The sequence below is a fragment of the Perissodus microlepis genome, chromosome 6 (assembly GCF_051167445.1).
Source record: "Perissodus microlepis isolate ML-2025 ecotype Zambia chromosome 6, ASM5116744v1, whole genome shotgun sequence".
Taxonomy (NCBI): Eukaryota; Metazoa; Chordata; class Actinopteri; order Cichliformes; family Cichlidae; genus Perissodus; species Perissodus microlepis.
The window spans coordinates 11,808,287-11,832,088 of NC_140466.1; the positions used below are offsets into that span (position 1 = coordinate 11,808,287).

A 23,802-nucleotide genomic window follows, 5' to 3' on the forward strand; every position below is an offset into this window, starting at 1 on the left:
GGGGCTGACGGTATTTCTTACATAGTATATATCTTTATTTTAATTAAGGGAAATGGATCATTTTTTGTCTAACTGATGCTAGTTTATGAAGTTTAGACTTTCCCTATGAGGTTGCCTTCCTTCTTTTCGCCAGCAGCAGCTCTGACAGCCAGCTGGATCGCTGATGTCACTCTGCCCAAAGTCCAAGCAAGCTGACTCACCTGGCCCTCAGCACTCAGCACCCAGTTTGACACTCAGTGTCAGCAGATCCCAGGTAACCGAAGGGCTTTTCTTAGCTCTTGTCAGCACTGCTGAATCAAAACTAACCACAGAACATCCGATAGACTAGAAAAAATGGACAAGTGTCGATAAAAGTTTGGCATTACAATTCATGGGTTACTTGTCATAGGTTTTTTTTGTAAATTTAGTGAATAGTGAGCACATTTTTTGTCATCAGTTGGCTAGTAAAAAAATTTTTGCATTCGCTTTAAGCAGGTGTCCCTTTAAAGTCCTTAAGTGGGCACCATGCCATGGGGGCTTTGACAACTAATTGCGGATTTCCTGCTAGGAAACATATTTTTTGGAGGGCTCTTAAAAGTCCACAGTTGGGAGACAGCTGTCAAGTAAGACTTTTGACCTGCATGTTTCTCCACGACTCCAGTATCCTACCAGCCTATGCTTGAAACAAGATCACCTTCAGCTACCGTGCGCATGTGAGAACTAACTCTCTTAACGTGTAGTTGCATATCTCCTGTTCACTTTTGGTGTAAGTCATTGATTTAAAGGTTTGTTTGTTGCTGATTAGCCTGGGCGGGGTGCATGCGATTGAAGTTGCCCCACAAACTTTAGTTTACATTTTAATATGACTTCATAAAACCCTGTGACTGATCCCCTGCATAAATCTTACCATTTTACAAGCATCACCAGAGAAACATGGTATGGATCAAAGCGATGCCCTTGAGTGGATGTGTCAGCTTTACGGGGGTTGTGATGGGCCAGACCCTATGTCTCCGTGGCTGAGATACCTCACCCGTTGCTAGAAACCTATAAATCAGGAACTACCATCTGTGCCAAATGTGGACGAAAGCAAGCTGACCCCGCTTCCTAGCACATATCTCACCATGTGACCGTCTTTCGTTGCTTGATAGGCTGCAGCTATGTGTCTCATTTGTTGAAAAGTTAAATTAAGGTTCTGAAGTGTCAGTAACGATTTTTGCCCTATTAGGAAGAGCAGAGGTTACACGTGCTCCTCTTGATTAGTGTCTTGAGTCATGCATTCAGCAGTATCCACGTATACGCATCTCTCCACATTCTGTCTGCATGTCACATCTGTGCAAGGGACTGGAAAGCCTTTGTTTCCTATTCCAAGGCTACCATGCCACCATCATGGCATTTCATTATGAGGCACACTTTCTAAATCACTGCCTGCAAATGTAAACACTGTATGTCATATTCTAGGAACCTGGTAAGGACCTGTTAATTAAAATGAAAAGAGTGCCCTCATATGGCAAAATGATGAATCCTTATCAGACCACCTGGGGCTACTTATGTCGATATGTGGCACCACCTAGTGGACAGCAGAAATAGTGTTTTGTAAGGAACCTACCTTGTAGGTCTTTTTACTAACAGTGTATGGACAAAAATGATGTCCCTTTTTAGTCAAAATGTTGTAAATTATTACATTTTATGGTAAAGATTGTGTGTAAGTGGAATTAGGCAAAAAAGATGACAACCCTGTCGGTTGGTACAGTCATCAGGAAATTAATACAAGTCAGTGAAGCAGTAGAGACATGATTTAATGTGGATCTAATCCTAAACTGCTAAAGAAATTTCTAATCAGTAAAACAAAAAAATAGAAGTGACAAAAAACATAATTAACGTTTTGATAATATGCAGAATAAGCATTACTTTTGCATTTTAATGGAATTAAAATCATCTGTGAATAGAGGAATAAGATAAATACCAGTGACAACCTTTTGTGTGATACTTCAGGCATTTCCGTGTACTTCCAGCTACAGTTTTTAAGCAAAAAGTCTGATTTTCTAAGTTGTGCCACACTGTAAGAAAACAGCATCGCAAGACATTGCAGCTCCAAGTACTTACAGAAAACGTTCTGAAGCTAAATCAAAAACTAAAGGAGACAAAATAAAATCTATGTTTAGTATAATTATCAGTTTGCTTTCTTTCTTCACTAACACACAATTTGTTTTTGCATTAGTCTGCTGGATCCAGTCAGAAAATGCAGTTGATTTAAATGTGTTAGAAAACAGTACTTGAAAGATATTCTGCAACTTTTTTTGGGGTGAATTTTAACAATAATAATAATACGTTTGCTACGATTAAAAAAATAAAAGTTTTTTTTCTTTTCTTGATAGTCATAAAGTATGGCAGTCAAACAAGCAGCTTGTTCTCTCCCTGCCATCTGGTTGTGACGCTAACAGATGGAGTGACTATAAATCTCTCAAACTGAAGGCTCCTTGGGAGTTGAATGCATGTGTGCTTAGGTAAAGATTTTATTTGCAGCTGTAAAAATGTACTGACAGCACTTTACAGAAAACCCCAATAGAAAAAAGTAGGCTTACATATATTATGTATGTATGTATTATATATGTATTTTAATGTATATGTTTTTTGTAAATTTTATTTTATCTACAGTAGACTGGAGTATAGTGTCGTGTTTTAAACATGTGTTTTGCCTGACAAGCGATCAGGGGAGGACACAGAAATCTCTTTGTGGTTCAGTCAGGAAAAGCATCTAATGTGAAAATCTGTCAAATCAAATGTACATGACTACCCGTGGTGACTTCTTATGAAAAAGGAAGCGAACAAAATGCATTATGCAATTCTAATGATCTGGTTTTAACTACATGAATGCATAACAACACAAAAAAACAAAACAAAAAAACCCCCAAAAGTAAATCAAAAGACAAATGTTGTGAAAGTTTTATTTTTTGTACATGCCCAGACAGCACATTTGTAAAGTGAAAACTTATATATAATTTTATAAATGTGCTTAAATGTGTATCATTTTTTATAAATAGAGTTAAGTTGTATAAATATAAAAAGAAATTGCAATATTATAGCTGTAGTGATGAACAACAAAAAAATTTTTTTGTTTTATTTACATCATAAAATAAAAAAGACAACTTTTATTGTAGAAATGTAAATGTATTCAATTTTTTCACAGTGTTAATAAATCTTACAACAACAGCTTTTCTGGTTGCCGTGAGTTTCACGCATACTTCACTTGTTTACCTGGTATCTTTTGGAGAAAGCAGAAATTAGACAAGTCTTTTCCAATGAGGTGTTTTTTAGGCAAAAAATTTTTTCGTATGTGCACATTATGCCTTGATCCTTCCCCACATTTCAAGAAACTAATGTTTTTTATTGTTAAAATCACACCATATGCATACCCTTCAGATTGGAGGTATTTGAATATGCATCTTTTTTGATTTATCAAATGTTTTGTTTGGTTTTTTTTGGTTTTTTACATCCGTGTTTTGCGTCGCAAAACTTCCCGATTATGGTTTTGCTGGTGGGAAACACGTACGAGGTAGTTGGTTGGTAGTCTTGTGACAGCTTTTACTGTTTTTTGTGACTTTGAACCTGACACTTGACTCCACACCAAACTTTACAGCTGCTATTGTGGAGGCAACAGATTCAGGATTGCACTGCATTACCCAAATGCCTTCTCTGTAAATACTTTCTCCTCCTATGTGCTGGTCTGCCCCGTCCTCACACACACATGCCGACCACTTGTGACTTTTCATCACACGCGTCTCTGCCTCTGCCTGTCCCGTTAACACAGGGAAGCAGCGTCACTCACGCTGGGGTAAAGACCTCTAGCAGTGATGTTATGTTAGTGTATATGTGCTAGCATTAGTCAACATGTTAGTGGACAAAGATGCAGTCTCAGCTGCTGGGCAAAGGTCAGACTATGAAGAAGCAGTGCAGAGTTTAGCGTCAGAGGTGTAACTCGGACCTTCACTGCCTAACTTTTCAAGGTTTGTGCATTTCTTCCAATACGTCAAGGTTTGCTTGTCAGTTTTGGCTCGTTGGGTGTATAGCAGCAAGTGTTGTCAGCTGCACGGAAGCAGGATTTATAGCTAATCGTGAAGATGCAACTGTTTTGGACAATGTTGCATTTTGCTGGATGTTTTACTGGACTCAGCAGATGACTATTCTTGAACCAAACTGGACCTGAGCCCTTCCTCTAATTTGTTACTTCCTCCGATGAGGCTTTGTAGACAGACCAGATCAACGCTTAAGTTTTTGACTATGATGCTGTCTTAGAACTTAGAAATTGTGAGTTTTGCAGAGAGGACGTGGTTGTTGTAGTTTGACATGTGCCCCAAACGACTGTGTTATTATTGTTTTTAAAATAGAACAGGAAGCAACTATCAGTCAAAGTTGCTTGGCAGCTGTTTTTGGCTGATTTTTATGAATCTGCTGCTTTACGTATGCTTCTCAACATATGCACGAATGAAGTTTTAACTGGACATTAGGATGTGGTCTTGTATTTGTATAACGCTTTGTTGAGCTGAATTAACAAGGAATCAGCGCTCCAGGTGCAGAATAGAGCTTACCTGACTTTTTTTCTTTTAACATTCATATGAATTTTTCACTGAAATAATTAGAAATAATTACATTCTTGAACTACAGTGAAAATATGGGGGAGGACATCATAATGCACAACGTATGTGCCCCTGTCCACAAGGGGGTGGGGGTGGGGGGAGAAGATATTTTCTTAATAAAATGGATTTGTATTGTTTTGGTTATTGGCATTTTATATTGGTTTATATTATTAGAAACACCATATTTTCTGTTGTTAAGGAATGTATTTTCACTTGATTTTAAAATATGCTGATGACACTCAGCCTTTAATCTCTTTTTATTGTCCTTTTTTTTCTTTAGCAAAAAGGTCACTATGAATCTTTATTATGTTTTTGTGACAGCTTATGGTTCCCTATCAGAAAAAAATGAATAAGTGAGCATGCATAGTTAGCAGCAAATTAACTTGTAAATGATGCCATATGAAAAAGTAGACATTCTTGTTTGATACCATCTGCCATCACTTTGCTCCGTAAGTTTATAAATAGCCGTAATTCTGATGTATATTCTCTCGAATTATGTATTTTTAAAATTAAACCTTGTGGGACGAAATAGAAACCTGTACATGTATTTATGTAGCTAAGAACACATGAAGCTATTCTGAAGACTGAGCTAATGCTGTCTGCTATGAATCTGTACTGCGACTCTGACTGTGAGAGGCTGTTTTCAGCGCGTCACTCAGAGCAGGGAACTGTAACAAATACACACCAAAAAACACACTGGCATACCACCTGAAACAAAATAAAAACACATCACAGCGGATGATTCAAATATAGTCTATATTTGAATATTCAAATATAGAATAGAAAAGAATAGAATAGCCCTTTATTTTCAAAATAAAAATAAAAAAAATTGTGGGACTGGGGGCGCTGTGCAGCTGCATACATGCCGCCATCATATCTTTATATAATGTATAATATCAATATTATATTTGTATTTCATACATGTGTGATGTTTTTATATATGATTTGCAACTGTTTTCTCTTTTGGATACTATAGTACAAGAGTGTGTTAGGTTTGAAAATTGCACAGGCATGTTTCAAATCTAAGCTCTCTAGTCCATTTGAAAAGTTTGATAAATTGGTTATTTTAAACAGAAATGTATGTTTTTGTTTGCTTTTGCTGTTTTAAAAGATTTGTCTTCAGATTAGGTTTGTTTGTCACTTTATAACTTCCTATTTACGTTTCCTGTCCATTCCTGTAGTTATTAAATATTCTTGATATTCTTTTCCACTTTTCAATTAAATATAGAAAGTCACATTGAATGTTTATTCTATCTATCTATCTATCTATCTATCTATCTATCTATCTATCTATCTATCTATCTATCTATCTATCTATCTATCTAGCTATCTATCTATCTATCTATGTGTTAAACCCTTCCCTTCCACAACTGGTTGAGGTTATTTTGACACCTATATTCCCTATCGTCATAACAAGATTAGTTTGAAGTGTCTGGCACACTGTGCCAGGAGCCCAAGAGTCCATATTAGCCTATTAAGGACACTGTGTATCATGATGGCAGGGGGCAACTCTAGTATTTATAGCTTTGAGTCATAAGCTGGAATGGTGTAAGTGTATCTCTCCATCAGCATGCTTGTTCACTTAAGAGTGTGTACAATCGTCAGAAGAACTGGGAGCTGTGAATTGTCCAGGATGAGCAAAATATCATACGCACAGGTATTATAACTCCACAGACTGTACTGGATTACTTTGCTTTGTATATGTTGCAAATACATAGATTATTTCTTAACAAAGTTCCAAAGAGCTTTACAGACAAAGAACAATAAAAACTGTTGACTAAGTTAGGGTAATAAGCCAAAACACTGAGTATGACCAATAATTGGAAACAGAAAGTTATGCTGATGAACTAACTCATTGTGATGTACCACTTTGGACACATAATAAGTTAAATGAATGCTTTATTATCAGATTTGATTGAACTAGTAATCTTTTTTATGATTTGATGGTGTTATACATCAGCCATTACTCTTATACTGTAGAAAATACACCACCTTTAATACAATATTTCAACACAAAGTGTACTGCAATATTCTCAAAGTCCAAAACAAACTCACGATGTTTCATTTGGAGAGGTGGGATTTTAGGACCACAGTATATACAGCAAGATGATTTATGGCTCACTTGAAGTGTGAGTGATGGCTGTGATATGACAAGTTTATGATGTGGCGATGTAGTCACAAGACCATATCACAACTGAAGAAGCCAACAGGATGACAGACATGAAGGTGATAATCCTCTGCAAGATTCTGTTTCATAAATTAATATTTGAAAATGCCTTTTGCCTTTTGTTTGTTTAGAACAACCAAAATCCATTTTATAATCTCCCACTTCTTATGCACAGTACTACCTTTTATGAAAAAATTACAAATAATCCAGATTCAAATGCTTCATAATTGCTGTAAACAAAGTTTTATGGCTGTCGCTTCTTTGTCTCTGACAGACTGTTTGCACAAATATTGAAGCAGCCAGGCAGGCCGGTGTCAAGGGCTTAACATAGATAAAGTGATGAATAGTCAAGTCAACTAAGTTTAGCTCTCCTGTAAGAGCATTCATCAGAAAGTGAAAAGGCTGACCAGTGAAACAGGGTCATGGCACTTGTGGGTTGTGTTGTTCTATTACAACAGTTTGTGTTGTGTTGTTGTGTCTGTAAATAGATAGCTCAGGTGCTAACTTTCCAACATCTTTGTCAAAATTAAATGGAATTTATGTTTTACATGGATGACTAATGTTAAATCAAATATTAATATGCAAATATTACGATTAAAAATCATACAGGACTTAATTTTCCTACATATTTTAGCTCATTTCAATGTTTGTGTTTTGTACTTGCGTTTGAACTCTGGCTACCCAAACTTTGATTTTTCTTGCTTTTCCCAGTGCTTTTTCTTTGCATTGTGCTGCTATAATATCAGGAGGTGGAACATCATTTACATAAGTAATCAGCTGATTGAGCTCTACAAAGCCACACTGCAAGATCCCAAATCCTCAATGAGTTAAAGATAATACCCTGTGAATGCAAGGCTGCGGCCAAGATGGAGAGTAAGGTCTAGAAAGTCTCTTTCTTCAGTTTATTTCTTATAGCAGACAAAATTGAGATGGTAGCTGCACTGACTAAGACCCAGAGGGACATTGGGATTGTAGGACATGCTTTACTGAGATATTTTTGCAGGAAAATCTTCCAAACTCATACTCAGCAGTTTTCAGATCTAACAGGCACACAGAGGCAGACTGGCAAGAGGAAAGGTGTCAGGATTGCAGTACTTGTGATGTAGGATTAACAGATGATGTTATTCTGGACATGTTAATGTGAACTGCTTGCTGCGAGGCTCCAATCATGCCATTGGTCGAGGGAGTTCACATGTGTTACTGCTGCTTACATCCCGGTTGGGGCAGATTGAGTATGTGAACGCATTAGTTGTATTCAAACGGACAATACCTAACTACTTTAGGAGACACTCATGATACACACTGAGCCCGCTTCATATGCTGTGAGTAGGATATCACAGGTTGCTAATGGAGGTCTGCAGAGACCTTTTAAGGGTTTTTCTGTGTTCTGTGAGCATGAACATGAAATGAGCTCCCAGGTTAACTGCAAAATGGAGCAAACTGACTTATGTGGGGACAACATAATCAATACCAAGACAGTGTGATTTTTAGACTTTATCAGCTCTTTATCACCTGTAAAAGCTGCTAAATATGAAGAATTGAGCCTTCAGAAATTGACAAAGAGACACGACAGGGAGATTTTCAGGAGATGTGCAGATGTGTCAGTACATGTGGCCATCATCATGGGAATACCTCAGTTGATTGTCTTCTTACCTTTCTGTTTCATCCTTGCACCTTGGACTTAATAAAAGAATACATGACATTTCCTGTGCTGTCAACAATGGACTGGAGATGTGTTAGTATTGACCATACTGGACCAAATATATGCTGCTTTAGATGGATATAACATTGCTTTAATTATGCTAGTATATGTGCCATAGAGATGTAATAAACTTTCAAAAGGTTTCAAAATTAAATTGATGAACAGGTCTTAACAGGTTAAAACATAGTGTCTGTGTCCATTTGCACACTGATTAGCCACAATGTTTATACTGTGTAGGTCCTGAAAAACAACTGTGACCCGTTGGAGTATGGAAATGAACCTGGCAGGAGACCTGATAGTTTTAGGTTGGGACCTTTGGGAATTATGTTTGATTTAAGACATTGTTTCAATGCATAAGCAGATGGGAATCTGCTTATCAGAAGCAAAATGCTGTGTAATTACATTGTTTGGTTTGCCTTAATCCCAGCAGCAATGACAACAGGCTAATGGCAGTGCTAAACTCTCATTTTCTGGTTTATTGCTTGTGAGATTTTCCATGTGTGCAGATATTAGCTGTGGGGCACTTAAGTGTGTAAATATTTAAAGCTGAAACTTTGAAACTTTAAATCAGCCAATATCAGCAAGAAAAGAAAAACTGTGAAGTATCTGATAAATCTTTCTTTGTAATACCAGCGGTATATGGTATTAGTTAGTGTAATGAAAGCTAACCAAAAATTAGCTGCCGGTGGGCATTAAGCCAAGCACAATATCAGTGCTTATTAAGCTGTTGCAAAGGACTGTGCAAACTGTGCAAAATGTGTCATTATTTGGTATCAGTACACAACATTTGCAAACCAAATTTTAAAAAAAAATGCTCTGTACACAAGACCCTGTGTGTTGCAAACTGTAGAGCATTGGTTGTTACTTATATATAGGTGTGGTAAATAATATGTGTACACATATCAATCCAGATATTGAGCCAGTATTGTTATCGGAGTAATACTAGCAAGATTGAATCGATGGTTTAGTGAGCTGTGTTTTATTTTGTGAACTAAATATTCTGGAAAGTAAAAAATGCTTTAGTGATATTTAAAATGTGTTCAGAATTTGCAAACTGGTGATGATTGATGTCATAAATCATGACACAGCTCTCTGCTCTATATAAGCTGCTTTTTAAGTTAAACGTATATATATTGGTTCTTGGTATTAGCAAAACTCACTGTGTCTTTACTTGGTATTGGATTGCTACCAAACCTTGCAGTATTGCAAATCACTAGTAAATAATTATGAAACTATAAAAGAAAATGGTCTGAAAATATCATAAAAATCACAGTATTGGCCACACATTTTATTAGAAATGAAAAACATGTTCACATCCTTTTTGTAGGTGGTATTAAGTATAATCAATGTTCTAATGTGTAATTGACACTTTACAGACAGTTGTAGACTAAATCCAATTGCCCAAATCTTCAGAAACAGGCTTAGAATCATAGGCAATGTTAATAGATTAGATCTTTGAGGTTCCTGAAAAACATCTGTGATCTTTTGTACCCTGCAGCATCACTTCGGGACCTTTGGACGGTGCTGACAATAAGGGTCTCCAGTTGGGTGTCCAGCTCCTAGGCAGTTCGCAGACAGGTCCTCAGCAGCAAAACCAGCAGCTCCTCTTGACTCCAGCCAGCCTCCAACTCGCTCAGCTCCAGGCCCAGCTTACCCTCCATCGCCTGAAACTGGCTCAGGAAGGCAACACTGCTGCTGCGGCCACTGTTCTCAATCAGGTTCTCTCCAATGTCAACATGTCTCAGCCCTTGTTTAATCAGTTACGGACTTCAACTATGGTTGGAAGTCAACAGAGTGCCTTCCCCACAGGAGTGCTAGGTTTCCCCTCTTCAAATTCAGCCTTGGGAGCCTTGGTCAGTGGGGGATTCAACCAAAATTCAGGCAATGTTAGGCTGAACCATCCTTGTGGAGGAGACGCGATGGGTCAACAGGGCAATGAGTATGGGAAAAAGTCTGGGTCAACTTACCCCTCTGACACTGACAGACGACTTCAGTACAACTTATCTGGAGGGACATCTGCAGCATCAGCCACTGCTGGTAACGGGCTGTCCACAGTTATCAATACTCAGGCAAATAACATGACCAATGTTGGTCTTCAGCGAGATTTCTATAGGCAGGATATGCAAGTACAACAAGCTGGGTTTAGTGAGCAGAAAATGAACATTTTTAACTCAATGGGACATAAAGAGCAATGGCAAGGTCAAACCAACTTGTCTCACACCGGTATGGTGGATGTGGGTTCTAATCCTCCCCCTGCGTGGACACCAGCTGGACAGCCGGCTCGGCCTAGGACTGAACTATATAACCCAGAGGAGCCAACCCGTGATACGAAGTTAAACTGCAATAGTGCAGCAGTTTCCTCTTTTGGTTCAAGTGGCATGCAGGCTTTAGGACTCTACCAGCACCTGCACGGAAAAGAGGAAGCTTTATCGTCAGGTACCAGGACACTTCAGCCTTATCAAGTCAATGATTACCATGCTGTTACACCCACTCAGCTGCCACACCAGTGTAGCATTTGTGACAAGAAGGTCTACAACCTAAAGGTGAGCAAACTGATGAGTGTAAATCTTAGCACGTGACCATTATATGAATCTATGCATTTGTATATTTGAAACAGGAACAGAACAAAGTTTGTTTTCTTGAACTAAAACACAAGTTTGTGCGTTGCTTGAAGGATTTTACAAAATTTAAACAAGTCCTGACTTTCTGAATGAGCATTAAGCAGATATTAAGAATAGCTAATATACAGTAGTTAAGTATTTTTGTTCGATGGCCTCTAAGTCCATGATGGTGTCTCTTTAATTGGTTTCAGCCATGAGGTTATACAAGGAGGTAGCTAAGAGCCACTAAGGGAGGGCAAGTATTGGGCTTCCTGTGTCTAAGCTGTTTGAGTCTACATGTTCAGACAGTGTTTATGTGTGTACGTGTGTTTAGGACTGGGAACAGCACGTGAAGGGAAAGCTACACCTCCAGAATCGAATGTTGTATGCAAATGACGGGTGAGTCATTTACAACTCCAAAAATTCACTGCACAGTCTAAATTAGACTATCATTGATGACTGAGGACGTTCAGTAAGCCTCTGTGTTGATGTGATTTGTTGTGGTTTTTGTTTTGCTGAGTTTCAGACTTTTTACACAGCTTTAAAACGATGTCGATCAATTCAGAGCAAACTTCTTTTAGCAGTTGGAAATATGTTAGTTTCCTTTTCCTTGCTTCTTATGCAGCTGTCTTAATCTTTCTATGAATATGAGCTCTGTCATAAGATATGAGCGAGCAAGGCAGGGGAGAGGCAGCTAAAATCAGCCGTCTCTGATTGTTGCAGTTCAGCGGTGGTATCAGCTGGAGCTACTCACTATGCTGTCAGCAGGCCTTCTGATGGAGGTCTGAACCCCGCAGGAACGAACCACATAGTCTGTTCTGCTGCGAGTCAAGGTAGGATAACCCACCACCAACACCACCAGCTGTGTATCTCCTTACATTAGCGCAAAGTGTAAAACATCAGTCTTAACTCCTGCTGTAAGAGTGATATTTTACTCATCACTTGATTATGAGAAACGGGGTATTTTTAGGACATGAGGCAGCATGTTTTTATAATTGAACACTTCTTATTTTAACACATTGAAGTGCTGCGTGCAGTTAGCATGAAGTGTTTTGAAGTCCTAAAACAGTGCTGCACCGTGCCAAATCATCTTTTTTTGTACATGCTGGAGGAGTAGCAGTAAACACAACAAAGCCGAAGACTTCTACACACTGCTTTTCTGACAAACTCTCTTGATCCTATTATATATGCTTCATGCATTCACTTATGTATAATTACTAACTACAAACTGCCAACAAGTCCATACAGCATTAATATATATTAATTACCTAACACAATTTTTATTGGATGAGTAATCTGTTAGAAGGTCTCAGTATTGTATTCCCATTGCTTGGAAGGCTGGTGAAGAAATGTCTTTAAATAAAATGGAAACAATGTGTTTTGAGCTACCCAAGACTGGGTAGCTGTTTGAACTATGCTAGTACTGTGTGCCAATTTCCAATAGTTCTGAGGTTATTCCATCATAGTTACAGCTCCTATGGCACATTCAACTGATTTTAAATTTAGACAATCTTCTCTTTAGGGTTTAAATAAATCTGAAGCTAACATTTGGATATCTATTGTGGAGGCACTCTGCACTTAAGATTAAACCATCTGGTTTAAATAGTTTTGGAGCTAAAATCCAAGTGATTGGATGGTCCCTTATGAGCAAGTATTTACACAACAATGGGAAGGAAGAGCTCTCGTGTAACAAAAAGAGGCCTCTGGCAGAACCAGGCTCAGGGAAGTTCAGCCATCTGCTGCAACTGGCTCAAGCATGAGGGGAAAGAGACAAGAAAACATAATCACCACGAGTTAGCTAGGACTAATGCCTGCACGATTCTCACATCGGCCAAAATGGCAGAAATCTGCTTAATCAGACACCATGTGAATGTTGTGGTGCAGAGAAAACTGCAGAATGAAGACTCCAATCTGACTCATCAAACATTTTCTTTCTCAGCTGCATCTCCATCTGTAATATCTATAAAGCTAGAGGGCTTGTGTGAAAATGGGTTATGCAAATGAAACTGCAACTACATCTGCATCACAGTGGAGCATCATTACTGTTTCCCAGATGTTTCTCAAGAGTGACGAGTTTAGCAAGGCCTTTTCTTCCAGCTAGGTGCTGGTTGGGGAAAAAAAAGACTTTGAACAAAGAGGAAATTAAGACAAGCAACAATAAAAAAATATATTAAACATTTTGAACAAAATATTTAACAGTTTGAAAATGTACTTTACTAAAGCAAAGTTCTTCCCTCGCACTGGGTTTACTGTTTCAGGACAGTTGTAAGTTCCCATATCAAATTGTTTCCACAGATGTATCCTCAGGAGCCAGTATGTCATACTTGCCAGCTACAGCCATGAAGACTTACCCCACGCCAGACACAGGATTTGCCTCACACCAGCCAGAGTCAAAGGTCAGACAAATGTTTGGGTTTTTTGGATTGGATACATGGTTCTTTGTTAGAGCTTGCCCAGAGCACATAAATCAAATGTTAAGATAAGTTGGAAAAAATGCTAGTGACAAAGAAGCAGCTGAAATTCTTGATTTTTCACTCCCTATAAAAAAAATTATATATAATTCAAATTTGATTTTTTAAATTACATTTGAACATCCAACAGTATGTTCAAAGGGCTCTTATACCTTTGACATGATCTCTTCATTTAGTTTTTCTGAGCATTTATTCTGCTACACTTCTTTCATGTGACATTTAAATATCAAGAAAGAGTGAATAAGTAAGAATCAACACCAAATGTGTGCTGCTTATTGAATGGACTCAGTTCACCTTGTTGACAGACGCTCAGGCCCAACACCAAGTTTCATGTTAGCGCTCTTCCACTGAACTTTAATAGTTAGAAGACTACTTCCAAATCTATCAAGCGCATGAATTACGAAAGCCCTAGGTTTAAAAAAGAGCACAACAGCAATAAATACAAATACATACAAAGGAACATTTATCCAGATTTACTCAAGAATATATTTATATTTTAAGAATAAGAGATTTTTTGTAATTGCTTGAACACTTTTTCTTTTACTTCTGTTTTCTGGTTATGCACCCTAATTTGTAAAGACACTTAGATTTAACCTCCTGATGACACTGAAGGATTCAAACATAATTAATATTAGCAATGTAGAGGGTTACCAAATGGGTTGCAAAAGCAAAAACTAATCCTAACACTGATTTTAAAGTATTTCTAAGAGCATAGATGAAGGATAGTTGTCCTAACTGTGGTCCTGCAGTGAGTTTGCCTGACTTAAAGAGCCTGTGTTTGACTGGGGTTAAAAAAACAGCAGCTGTTGATAGGCGTCCATCATGAAGGCAGGTCTCTTGAAAAGCACAGTGCAGATGATGAGTGAAGAGAAAGGACACCAAAATTAGACCCAGCAAACGTTCGGGAAGCCTACACTTATGACTAGCATGCAGCTTTCAACAGTCTGCGGGCATCAACACACACCCAGTGCATGGATATGTATTAATATGGTTACACAAACACACTGTACAGACTCGTGTGGTCTATACTTTATTTTAGCTTCAGTTTTTTATAATGCATAAAGCATGGCATTCAACTTGTTAGATTATATTTTCTCACTTTCTATAATTTCCCTTAAATTTTGAAGTTAAATTTGTAACTTTAAATTAAAGTTAATTTGTGACAAATTCAAAGTCAAATTCAAAGACAAGACAGGCCGATCCAGAGATGGATGCCTTAATGTTTAAACTAGATTCCTTCGCCTCTAAAGCAGCTGTTTGTTTTTTGTTGCCAGGGTAACTGTATAACAGAATGCTGAAGTAAGTGATGGAAAAAGCCGTGTGCGTCTTTGGTTGGTTTTTGACAAAGGATTTGATTTTATTAGCGTGGAAGTATTTATAGGGTGTGCTACATGAGCTAATGTTGGTTGCAATAAACACACACCTGTCCAAGCCTAACATGTGAGGTTTTATTGTTTTTAAAGCCCTGCGAGATCCCAGGGATCACACAAATGCACACACACATACAAGTTTTGATATTCTGTGTCATTTTTAGTGTAACAGGAATTTAGTTGTTAGATCTGCACAGAAAAAAATTAAAAAGTTACATAAATTGTTTTCATTAATTTCACTTAACTAAATAAAAAAAAATTGTGGTTGCAGTTAACTGAAATAAAAAATAAAAACTACACTTTAGTAAGTGGATAAAAAATTTTGAAAAGCGCTTTTCACAGGCAAGAGTCACAAAACCAAAATGCAAAAGTGCACCATTTTACCATATTAAGGCAAAAACTACAATAAAAACTAAGCATTTAGAAGTAACAAAAATTAAGCTGATATGGTCGCTTTAAAAGCAAACGGGAATTAAACTGAAAAGTGAGCAAAGTTTAATTAAAACTGAAAAATAAAAACTACAATAACTCAGATACAGACCAGACTAAAAGGAAAAAAAAATTACCAGTATAAAGATGAAAGCTATTTTCAGCTGCTCTATATTCAAAAGGGGATTTAGGTACCACCAAATGTTGGATCTGACACTTTTACACCAAAGTCCCTCCAGACACAGCCCCATCCAAGGCTCAAACCAGGGATCTTTTGCTTATGAGGGAATTTGTAAACCACTAAACTGTGAAAATACCACAACATATAATATTGTGGGTTCATACATACATTAGAAGCATGCACAACTTTTGTTCTTCTGCACTGCAGTGTCAGCTGTCCAGCCTGAAGTAACACAGTAGCTTCTTTCGACAGAACTCGAACAGAGATAAACACAGGATTACAGCTAACTGCTGCATGGAGCACAGACCTAAAGACCCCAGGGTCACACCCCCCAGGCAGCAGTGTTAAGTTTCAGACTGGTGAGAGACTGGTAAAGTGATCTGAGGAATCGGCTTGTGAGCACTCTGCGTAGGAACGTGGGGAGAAACTGTGAAACCAAACTGACCGTCTTGCAGCATGAACCCTGATTTGTAAAAAATAAGCAGATGTATCCTCAGAAGAGATTCCACTGCAATTTACTGAACACATTGCAAAGCTATATTTTCAGGACTGTTTCCTTTTGTTGAATTGTAAGAAACTGTAAGAAACTCGCAAGGGTTTAATTAAACTATTTCAGTCAGGGTTGATTGCCAGTTCAGTTAAAAGATTATTTGGACTCCTTCCATTCCTGTTCTTTATGTATTTGTGCATTGTAATTGTTGATAATTAAGTTTTAGTGAACACTGAACATTACCAAAGGTCTTCTGTCATTTATCCAAATTATTTTTTTAAATAAATAAACCACATTAAGGAGGTCCAGGCTGTGTGTAAAGTGTCTCCTTGTGAGTAGTCGACGACACGGCATAACTCTGCACTTCTTCCACAGAAACGGCTACTGTTCAAAGCCTGAGCCAACCTTGAAAGTGATCTTAATGCTGTGGTCAAACTGTCTGGCCTATCAGACACAGGCCTGACTTTTACAGATCACACATTTGTGACTAAAGCAAGCAGCGACTGAGCCTCTTGTTCTCACTAATATTCCAGGGACATAAACAGCCTATTCCTGGATCTGTTTATTGAGCCCATCCTGAACTGACCTTTATGTGTTCTGGTGGTGGAACTGGCATGTGGCTGTTAATAGAATTATCATAATTGCATCTGAAGTTGTTAATGTCACTGTGCTGGCCAGAAACTATTAAGTTATAATATCTTTTTTTTTTTTTTAATAGCATTATCAATTTTTTTTGTCTAAAATATAGTCACATGGCACATGTTGTGTTTGGGCTGTTTGTGTATGCACAGAATATGCACCAAACTGACATGTAAATTTTAAAGGTTGCTTTTTACGAAGACTTATATACACTCTAGATTCAAGCAAAGTAAAGTCTTTGTTATTGTTGGGCGTTCCTTGGACAAAATTAAAAATGCTCCGGGTCGAATCGAGACCCCGGTCTGGCTAACACATGGAACTGTCGGTCAGGTTTGTCAACCAGAGACGCAGAAAGAGGAGGAGGGGTGCTGGCTGGAAAAGTTGCAGTTGCAGCACAATGGTTGCAGAATTAAGACTGCATAAAGAGAATTTATAACTGCTTTCTGCAGTGATGTCAAAGGAACATGAGGTGTCAAAACGGCATGTCGACCAGCTAGTCTGATGATGAATATAGCGCTTCGCATTTGCAAGATGCAATACGCAGGATTCACTCTTCTCCGTCACAGTAAAGAAGGTGCATAAGAGTTGCAGGTATCTGTATTATCAATTACAATATACCTTATGTGGTTTTAATACTAAAGTTTTACGTGTTATAAAACTCTATTTGACGGGTTTATCAAACTCTAAGTATGTGAGAATTACTAAAGGAAGCACTTTAGCTTCCACTTGTCTTCCTTCTCCAGCTTTATACTGGAGAGAGCACATTCTCACAGCCCTATCAGCCACTCTCTAAGTCCTTATTCCCATAGCCCCAGTTTTACATCAAGCACCCAAGGGACACCATGCAGGGGTCCAGAGAGAGGCTCCAATGGTCTCCATCCCCAACGGCGATCTTGGAAGTGGTCGTCACACTTAAAAAGGGGTGAGGATGAAAGGCAGAGGGATGATCCATGGAGGAATGGGAGCAGCGTGGAAGATGATTGACCTAATGCTGGACATTACAGAGCACACAATATAGCCCTGTGGGACACCAGATGATCAACATAAGGGATTCGATTTATAATGACATAGGATTTTATAGCATCTATTTGTTTGTACAAAACAAATAGTATAACCTCATCTGTATTGTTCCTGGAGTCTAGTTTCTAGTGTTTTTCCATAACAAAAGAGTGTATTGTGCCTCTGTATTACCCCCTCTCAGTTCAGATTTAAAAAAGGAATTACAAGTGGGTGCTGAGCAATACTTGACAGCCTGGAGAGATGTGTGTCATATGTCTGGACCTAGCAAAATGACATGTCTCTAATGCCAAAAAATAACAAAATGTAATTTTTACTGCTGGATGGCTCCCAAGGATCTATTAATAAATGCGCTGACGTGGGCTGTATGAAGGAGGGAAATTTACACATTGTCTGTTTGTTAGTGTTGCAGTCTTAGATAGACTCATTTTACACAGTATGCATGATTTTCATATATTGCAGAGATTGACACAGAGTTTTGAAGATATGTTTTTTGTTATCAGCCAAAATTAGATGATAGGATCGATAACAATTCCTATGCCTAGCTTCACATAATTCCTGAAGGAAGGAAAAAAAACTTCTTGCTAAGATTTGTCAAAGGGGAAATTAAAGCTATGAAATGTCATGTGATATCTTTTATATTTACCTTTGAGACGCTGGATAACTGAATTCCATGGCTGACACCTGTGTTCAGTGGCTGCATTCTGCATTTGGGAAGTCATGTGCTCATTGTGGGACACACTAAAATTGACACATAAACACAGCTCTCTGTATCCTGGTCATGGTTACAAGTGCTGCAAATAGAATAAAGCTGTTTTAAAGTTTAACGATCTAAAGAAAGATCAGATAAAGTATTTAAAGTTGCTCAAAGATTGCATTTTTGTTTCATATTTGCAGCCATTTCCGATCAGAAAGACCTCTGTCGGTCGAGTCGTCCACATATGCAACCTCCCTGAGGGCAGCTGCACGGAGACTGATGTCATCAACCTGGGAATACCCTTTGGCAAAGTTACCAATTACATTCTCATGCGGTCTACACATCAGGTAAAACAAAATGATTATTTATCAATGAATAGTAACTTGTTGTTCATGTTTATCAGAAACTGTTTAGGTCTCAATTACATGTCTATATAAAAAGTAACTTATACTTTTGGCCATTGCTCATTCAGATCAGTAAATTCTTTGTTACATTAGTATAAAAAGGTAACTTCTGTGCTTAAAATGTGCACCATGCAGGACACATGGTTACAGTTTTCTTTATTTTAGCATTTATTGATTGATTGCAGCTGCTTGTCATACATACAGTTGACCGCTGGGGTTTTAATACCAGTGGCAGGGTGTTTAATTATACCCCGAACTTAACTTTAAAATATATGAAGCATCTCGCTATGTTTGCACAGATTTCTTTAGTGGTTACCGCCAGAAAAGTTACGGATTGGATGATTACCTTTATATGGAGCACATGTGTAAAATTCCAATGATCTTTTTTTTTCTTTTTTATTATCTGCATCTTCTTTTCTGCCACGGCTGTTATATGATACCAAACACTTAGTCATAACTTACTGGCTGTTTAACTACCAGTACTTGACAGCTCACTTAGGCTCCAGGGTTTCGTTTAACAGACCTGCAGCATTCATATCACCCCTATCAAATTTAAAGCATTCACTCTAAAATCACTGTATTAGTTGCAAAGATTAAAGAAAATGTTTCAGTGAATTATTACGTTAATGAAATACGATACTGGAGGATGATGATGTTCAGATTTTCTTCCATCTACTCTGTCATCTGAAACGTATATATGTTTGAGAAGATTAGCCCTGAAAAAAGAACCTCTCGTAACAGGGTTCATGTTTATTCTAACATTGTATTCCTCCATCAGGCCTTTCTAGAAATGGCATATGTAGAGGCAGCTCATGCCATGGTTCAGTACTACCAACTTACTCCAGCTATGATTAACAACCAAAAACTTCTAATACGAATGTCTAAGAGGTACAAGGAGCTGCAACTCAAGGTAAAACGAAAGAGAAACATTTTAAAAAATCAGTTATACACTATGTTGGGTATTTACTAAACCCATAAGTCTTTTTAATTTAGAAACCAGGTAAAGATGTTCAATCAATCATCCAGGATATTACCTCACAGCGGGAAAGGGATGAGATGCAACAACATGAACAGTAAGAAAACTCAAATGTTTGTTTTCATGCAGCAGACTTCTTTGAGTTGCTAATGGAGAAAATGCAATCTCAAAAACGTGCATCTTCTCTTTCTAGCTTTGTACCAGAGCGAGCACGTTCTCGCAGCCCTATCAGCCACTCTCTAAGTCCTCATTCCCACAGCCCCAGTTTTACATCATGCAGCTCAGCCCACAGCCCCCAAGGGCCACCATGCAGGGGTCCGGAGAGAGGCTCAGACGGTATGGGCCCCCACCGGGGCTCATGGGAGTGGTCGTCACACTTAAGAAGGGGTGAGGATGAAAGGGAGAGGGATGATCCGTGGAGGAATGGGGGCAGCGTGGATGATGATCGACCTAATGGTGGACGGGCACCTGACCGTCGAAAGACCTACCAAAAATCCTTAGATCATCTTAGTTTCAGATCTACAGATGAGCGAGGAGGTGGAGGTGGAGGAGAAGGGATGAGGGGCAGAGACTGGCACCCACGAGGAAGCCCTCAAGGCTCATCCTATAATTCGTACAGGAACATCGAAGATGATTTCTACAAGGAACAAGTGTACAAGTCAGACAAGCCACTCAGACCTCCATACCAGCGACATGACACAAAGCCAAAGAGGAGGGATGGTGATGACTACCACTCTAGGTCCAGGCATTCAGAATTTGAGATGGCTGATCAGACACTTTGCAGAACACCTGAAAATAAGAAGCAGAGTTCACCAGGCAGGGGCAGGAGTAAGAAAACAAGCAGGAGGTACACGGCTGCGGAGAAAAAAGAGAAAGAAAATGCTACTGAAAATACTGTGAGTAACTTCTGTAAATGTACATTGTTTATTTACATCTGCCAAATATTTCTTGTAACTAAAGAGATTGAATTTTTCAGGACCGCGAGTCAAAAGAAAAATCAGTTTCACCTCAGCGAATCAGTAAGACAAAAGAAACTAATGAAGGTGGTAAAGACAGGGACGCTGTAAGTAAACATGATGTTCATGACACCTTATAAGCTCTGGCTTTTAATACACTACTTCCTGCTTCCAGCTGGAAGTAGTGTATTAAAAACAATTTTCTTGACCTGTTTTCTTAGGAGAAGGATCGGGAAAGTTGTGACGACACAGATGAAGAGTGTTGGTATCCTAAGAACATGGAGGAACTGGTCACTGTAGATGAAGTGGGAGGAGAAGATGATTCCATTATTGAGCCAGACCTTTCTGAGCTGGAAGAGTTTGCATCCTGCCCCAAAGACTCAGCAGGGCAGCCATCAGTAGAGGAGTCTATATTGCCGTCTTCCTCATCCTTGGAGGTGCAGCCAACATCTAATGAGAAATCTCCAGAGACTGAAAAGTCTTGTGGGGATGCTGGAGACCAGGCAGCAACAACTGTAACTGAGAAACAAGAGAATGTTACGACTTCAGCCAAACCAGAAGACCAGAAAACAAATCCAGTGACTTCTGAGTTACCAGTTGCTAACCTTAGTGAATTCCCCAGTGAGGAGTTTAAAGCTGCATTGAAGGAGACATGCTTTGAAGGTAGTGAAATAGCCGACAACGGGCCACCAGGAGAGACTATGGAAAATCACATCTGTGTATTAGAGGACAGCAAGACCCCAGAAGTAGGACAGGTCATGGAAGTAGTCAATAATGGAGTGCAACACCAGGATGATGTTCATAAAAAAGGTACTGCTTACAAGAGAACATTAATGTTTATTAAAAAAACAAACAAGTGTAGCTGTTAAGCTTATTTTGTTAAACTTATACAGTTTTGTTAATCATTTGTTGGACAAAAGCATCTAGCTAGTGTGAGACCTGTAAAATTATTCCTCTTTCTGTACCTCATTAGAATAAGTCACCAATATGGTCTCAAATGACAGTGCAGGTTATAAATGTAATTATAGCTACGTGATGGGTAACCTGAGAAGATTTTTTCTACAAGTGTCTTATTTAGTTGTCTCAACCCAGATACAAAAAACAAAACAAGAAGTATGTACGTTTCTTTCTCATAACTCATATGCCTTTCATAGACTTTGAGGCCCGCTCACCATCTCGTGAACAAGATAGAGCTGTCAGTGAACACGGCATTCCTTTGGGTAAGCATAACACAGTTTTGTTACCATGTTACTGTTACTGTTGAACTGATAAAATCACTGAAAGCGAGTGGTTCTCGTTCTAAAGTTTTTCCAATCATTCGGAATAAAGTCCACAACCTAAAAAAGTCACCAGTAGAAGACTGGATGTCTGGGTAGATAACCCACTAAGTTACAGCAGTATCAAAGTAAAAAGTAACACCTTTTTTCTAATCTAGTCTAGACTTGATTAAATAAAAAAAACAAAACTACTTTTTATGAGAATCTGCTGCTCAGATAAAACACACAACAGGGCATGGTCAGCTTCAAATGCATTTGCACTACTGGAAATACTTTAGGTTTAGGTGAGGGAGCCTGCAGAGCACGCAGGAGAAAGGATTTTGTACTATTGAGCTGACAATTTAAAAATTGTTTACCATCAGATTTCATTGCATTAGAAATTCACAAGCTCACACACACCTCCTCTGCTCCTAACAAGTTTGTTAATAATTAACAACCTCATTCTGATCAACTGCACAATTGTTTGTAAAATATTTACATTTAAATTAACCTGGTTGTATGTTAGAGGCCAGTTAACACCTGTTGCTGTTAAAAAAAAAAAGTATATCCTGATGGTCAGAGAATAAGGTTTGAAACAGAAGTCTCAGCGTGTATCCTCATGCTTTTGTCTGCTCTCAGTTCTGAAAATTCTTTAGTCCATATATTTCAAAGCAGTGTGCTTAAAACCTGCTTATCACAGCTATATTTAATCATTATCGTGGACAAAAGCTGCGGGAGTCTTGAGCCCATAATCTTAGTCCCAAAGATAAAGTATTATCTTTTTCACCATTAGTAAGGGCACTGACAATCTGTTGCATTAGCACTCTAATTGCCTGGAACTGCTTGGCCACTTGCTGACCTATTTCTGTGAGCAGGTTGTGAAATGCACCCCTGAGGGATCAGTATTTATATTATCATTAGAGCTAGAATGACGCAGCCAAAGCACATGGCCTGTTTTCAGCCTGCGGTGCAGAGACTTACTGTACAAAAGCCCTGGAGTGGCACAACAACAACAGAGCTCAGTGCACAGTGCACACACAGAAGCATTGTGCAGCTATTTCTGTTGCATGTGTGTCCAGAAAAAAACTGTGTGCATTAACACCAATGGAATACTGATAAATCTTCTGATTGTTTCCATCTTGTTCGTTTTTTACCAGCCTGAAAGTGAAAATAGGTGTGTGTGTGGTGGATGTGTTTTCAATTCAGCTTGGCTCCTGTTAGTTTCCAGCTTTTAAATTTTGTTTTTTAGCCTTTTTCTTATTTGTAATAAATGTGGATCATTGTGGGACCCAGTCAGAAACAAATTAAGGTTTCTGAGTCACTGAGTCAATATGTAACAAAGCCTCAAACAACTATTTAGAACATTCTTAATACATTTAGCTCTTAGTTATTTAAGAGCACATTATCATTGCGCTTATGTTTTATATATGTCCAGCAATCATTTTATTCCCGCTAACTAAAATTGTTTTTTTAAATTTTAGTTGTTTAGGTTATAAATAATTCTTAAGAGCTTGAAAAGAAGGGGACTGGACTTCTTTTAAAGTCCAGAACTGAAGAAGCCTCATGGATGAGAGATGAAACATCTTCAAAAAACTTAAAGGAGTCTAGTCACCTTCTCTGCAAGCTCTTAAGACTACAGATGACTGAGAACCTATACAGATATGTTATACATAATTAATCCTGCTATTAAAAATAGGGATTTGGCGTGTCTTTGAGTCTGAAATGAATGCAGTGGGCAGACTATAAGAACTCACTGCCGGCAGGGTATGATCGCTTTTATTGTTAGATAATATAATCCCATTCTTTCAATGGAATTTAACCGCACAAAATCAGA

General features: G+C 38.3%; 1 protein-coding gene across 1 annotated transcript in view; it reads left to right on the forward strand.

Moving 5' to 3' along the window:
• The window catches only part of rbm20 (RNA binding motif protein 20), a 33,857-nt gene that overhangs the window by 6,262 nt on the left and 3,793 nt on the right, over positions 1–23,802 (forward strand). Inside the window, exons 4-14 of the mRNA XM_084929922.1 lie at positions 9,981–11,025; positions 11,417–11,481; positions 11,806–11,915; positions 13,378–13,478; positions 18,577–18,723; positions 19,559–19,690; positions 19,774–19,853; positions 19,950–20,652; positions 20,733–20,819; positions 20,934–21,522; positions 21,867–21,932. Coding sequence (XP_084786048.1) covers positions 9,981–11,025; positions 11,417–11,481; positions 11,806–11,915; positions 13,378–13,478; positions 18,577–18,723; positions 19,559–19,690; positions 19,774–19,853; positions 19,950–20,652; positions 20,733–20,819; positions 20,934–21,522; positions 21,867–21,932 — 3,125 coding nt within the window. The remainder of the gene's footprint in view (positions 1–9,980; positions 11,026–11,416; positions 11,482–11,805; positions 11,916–13,377; positions 13,479–18,576; positions 18,724–19,558; positions 19,691–19,773; positions 19,854–19,949; positions 20,653–20,732; positions 20,820–20,933; positions 21,523–21,866; positions 21,933–23,802) is intronic.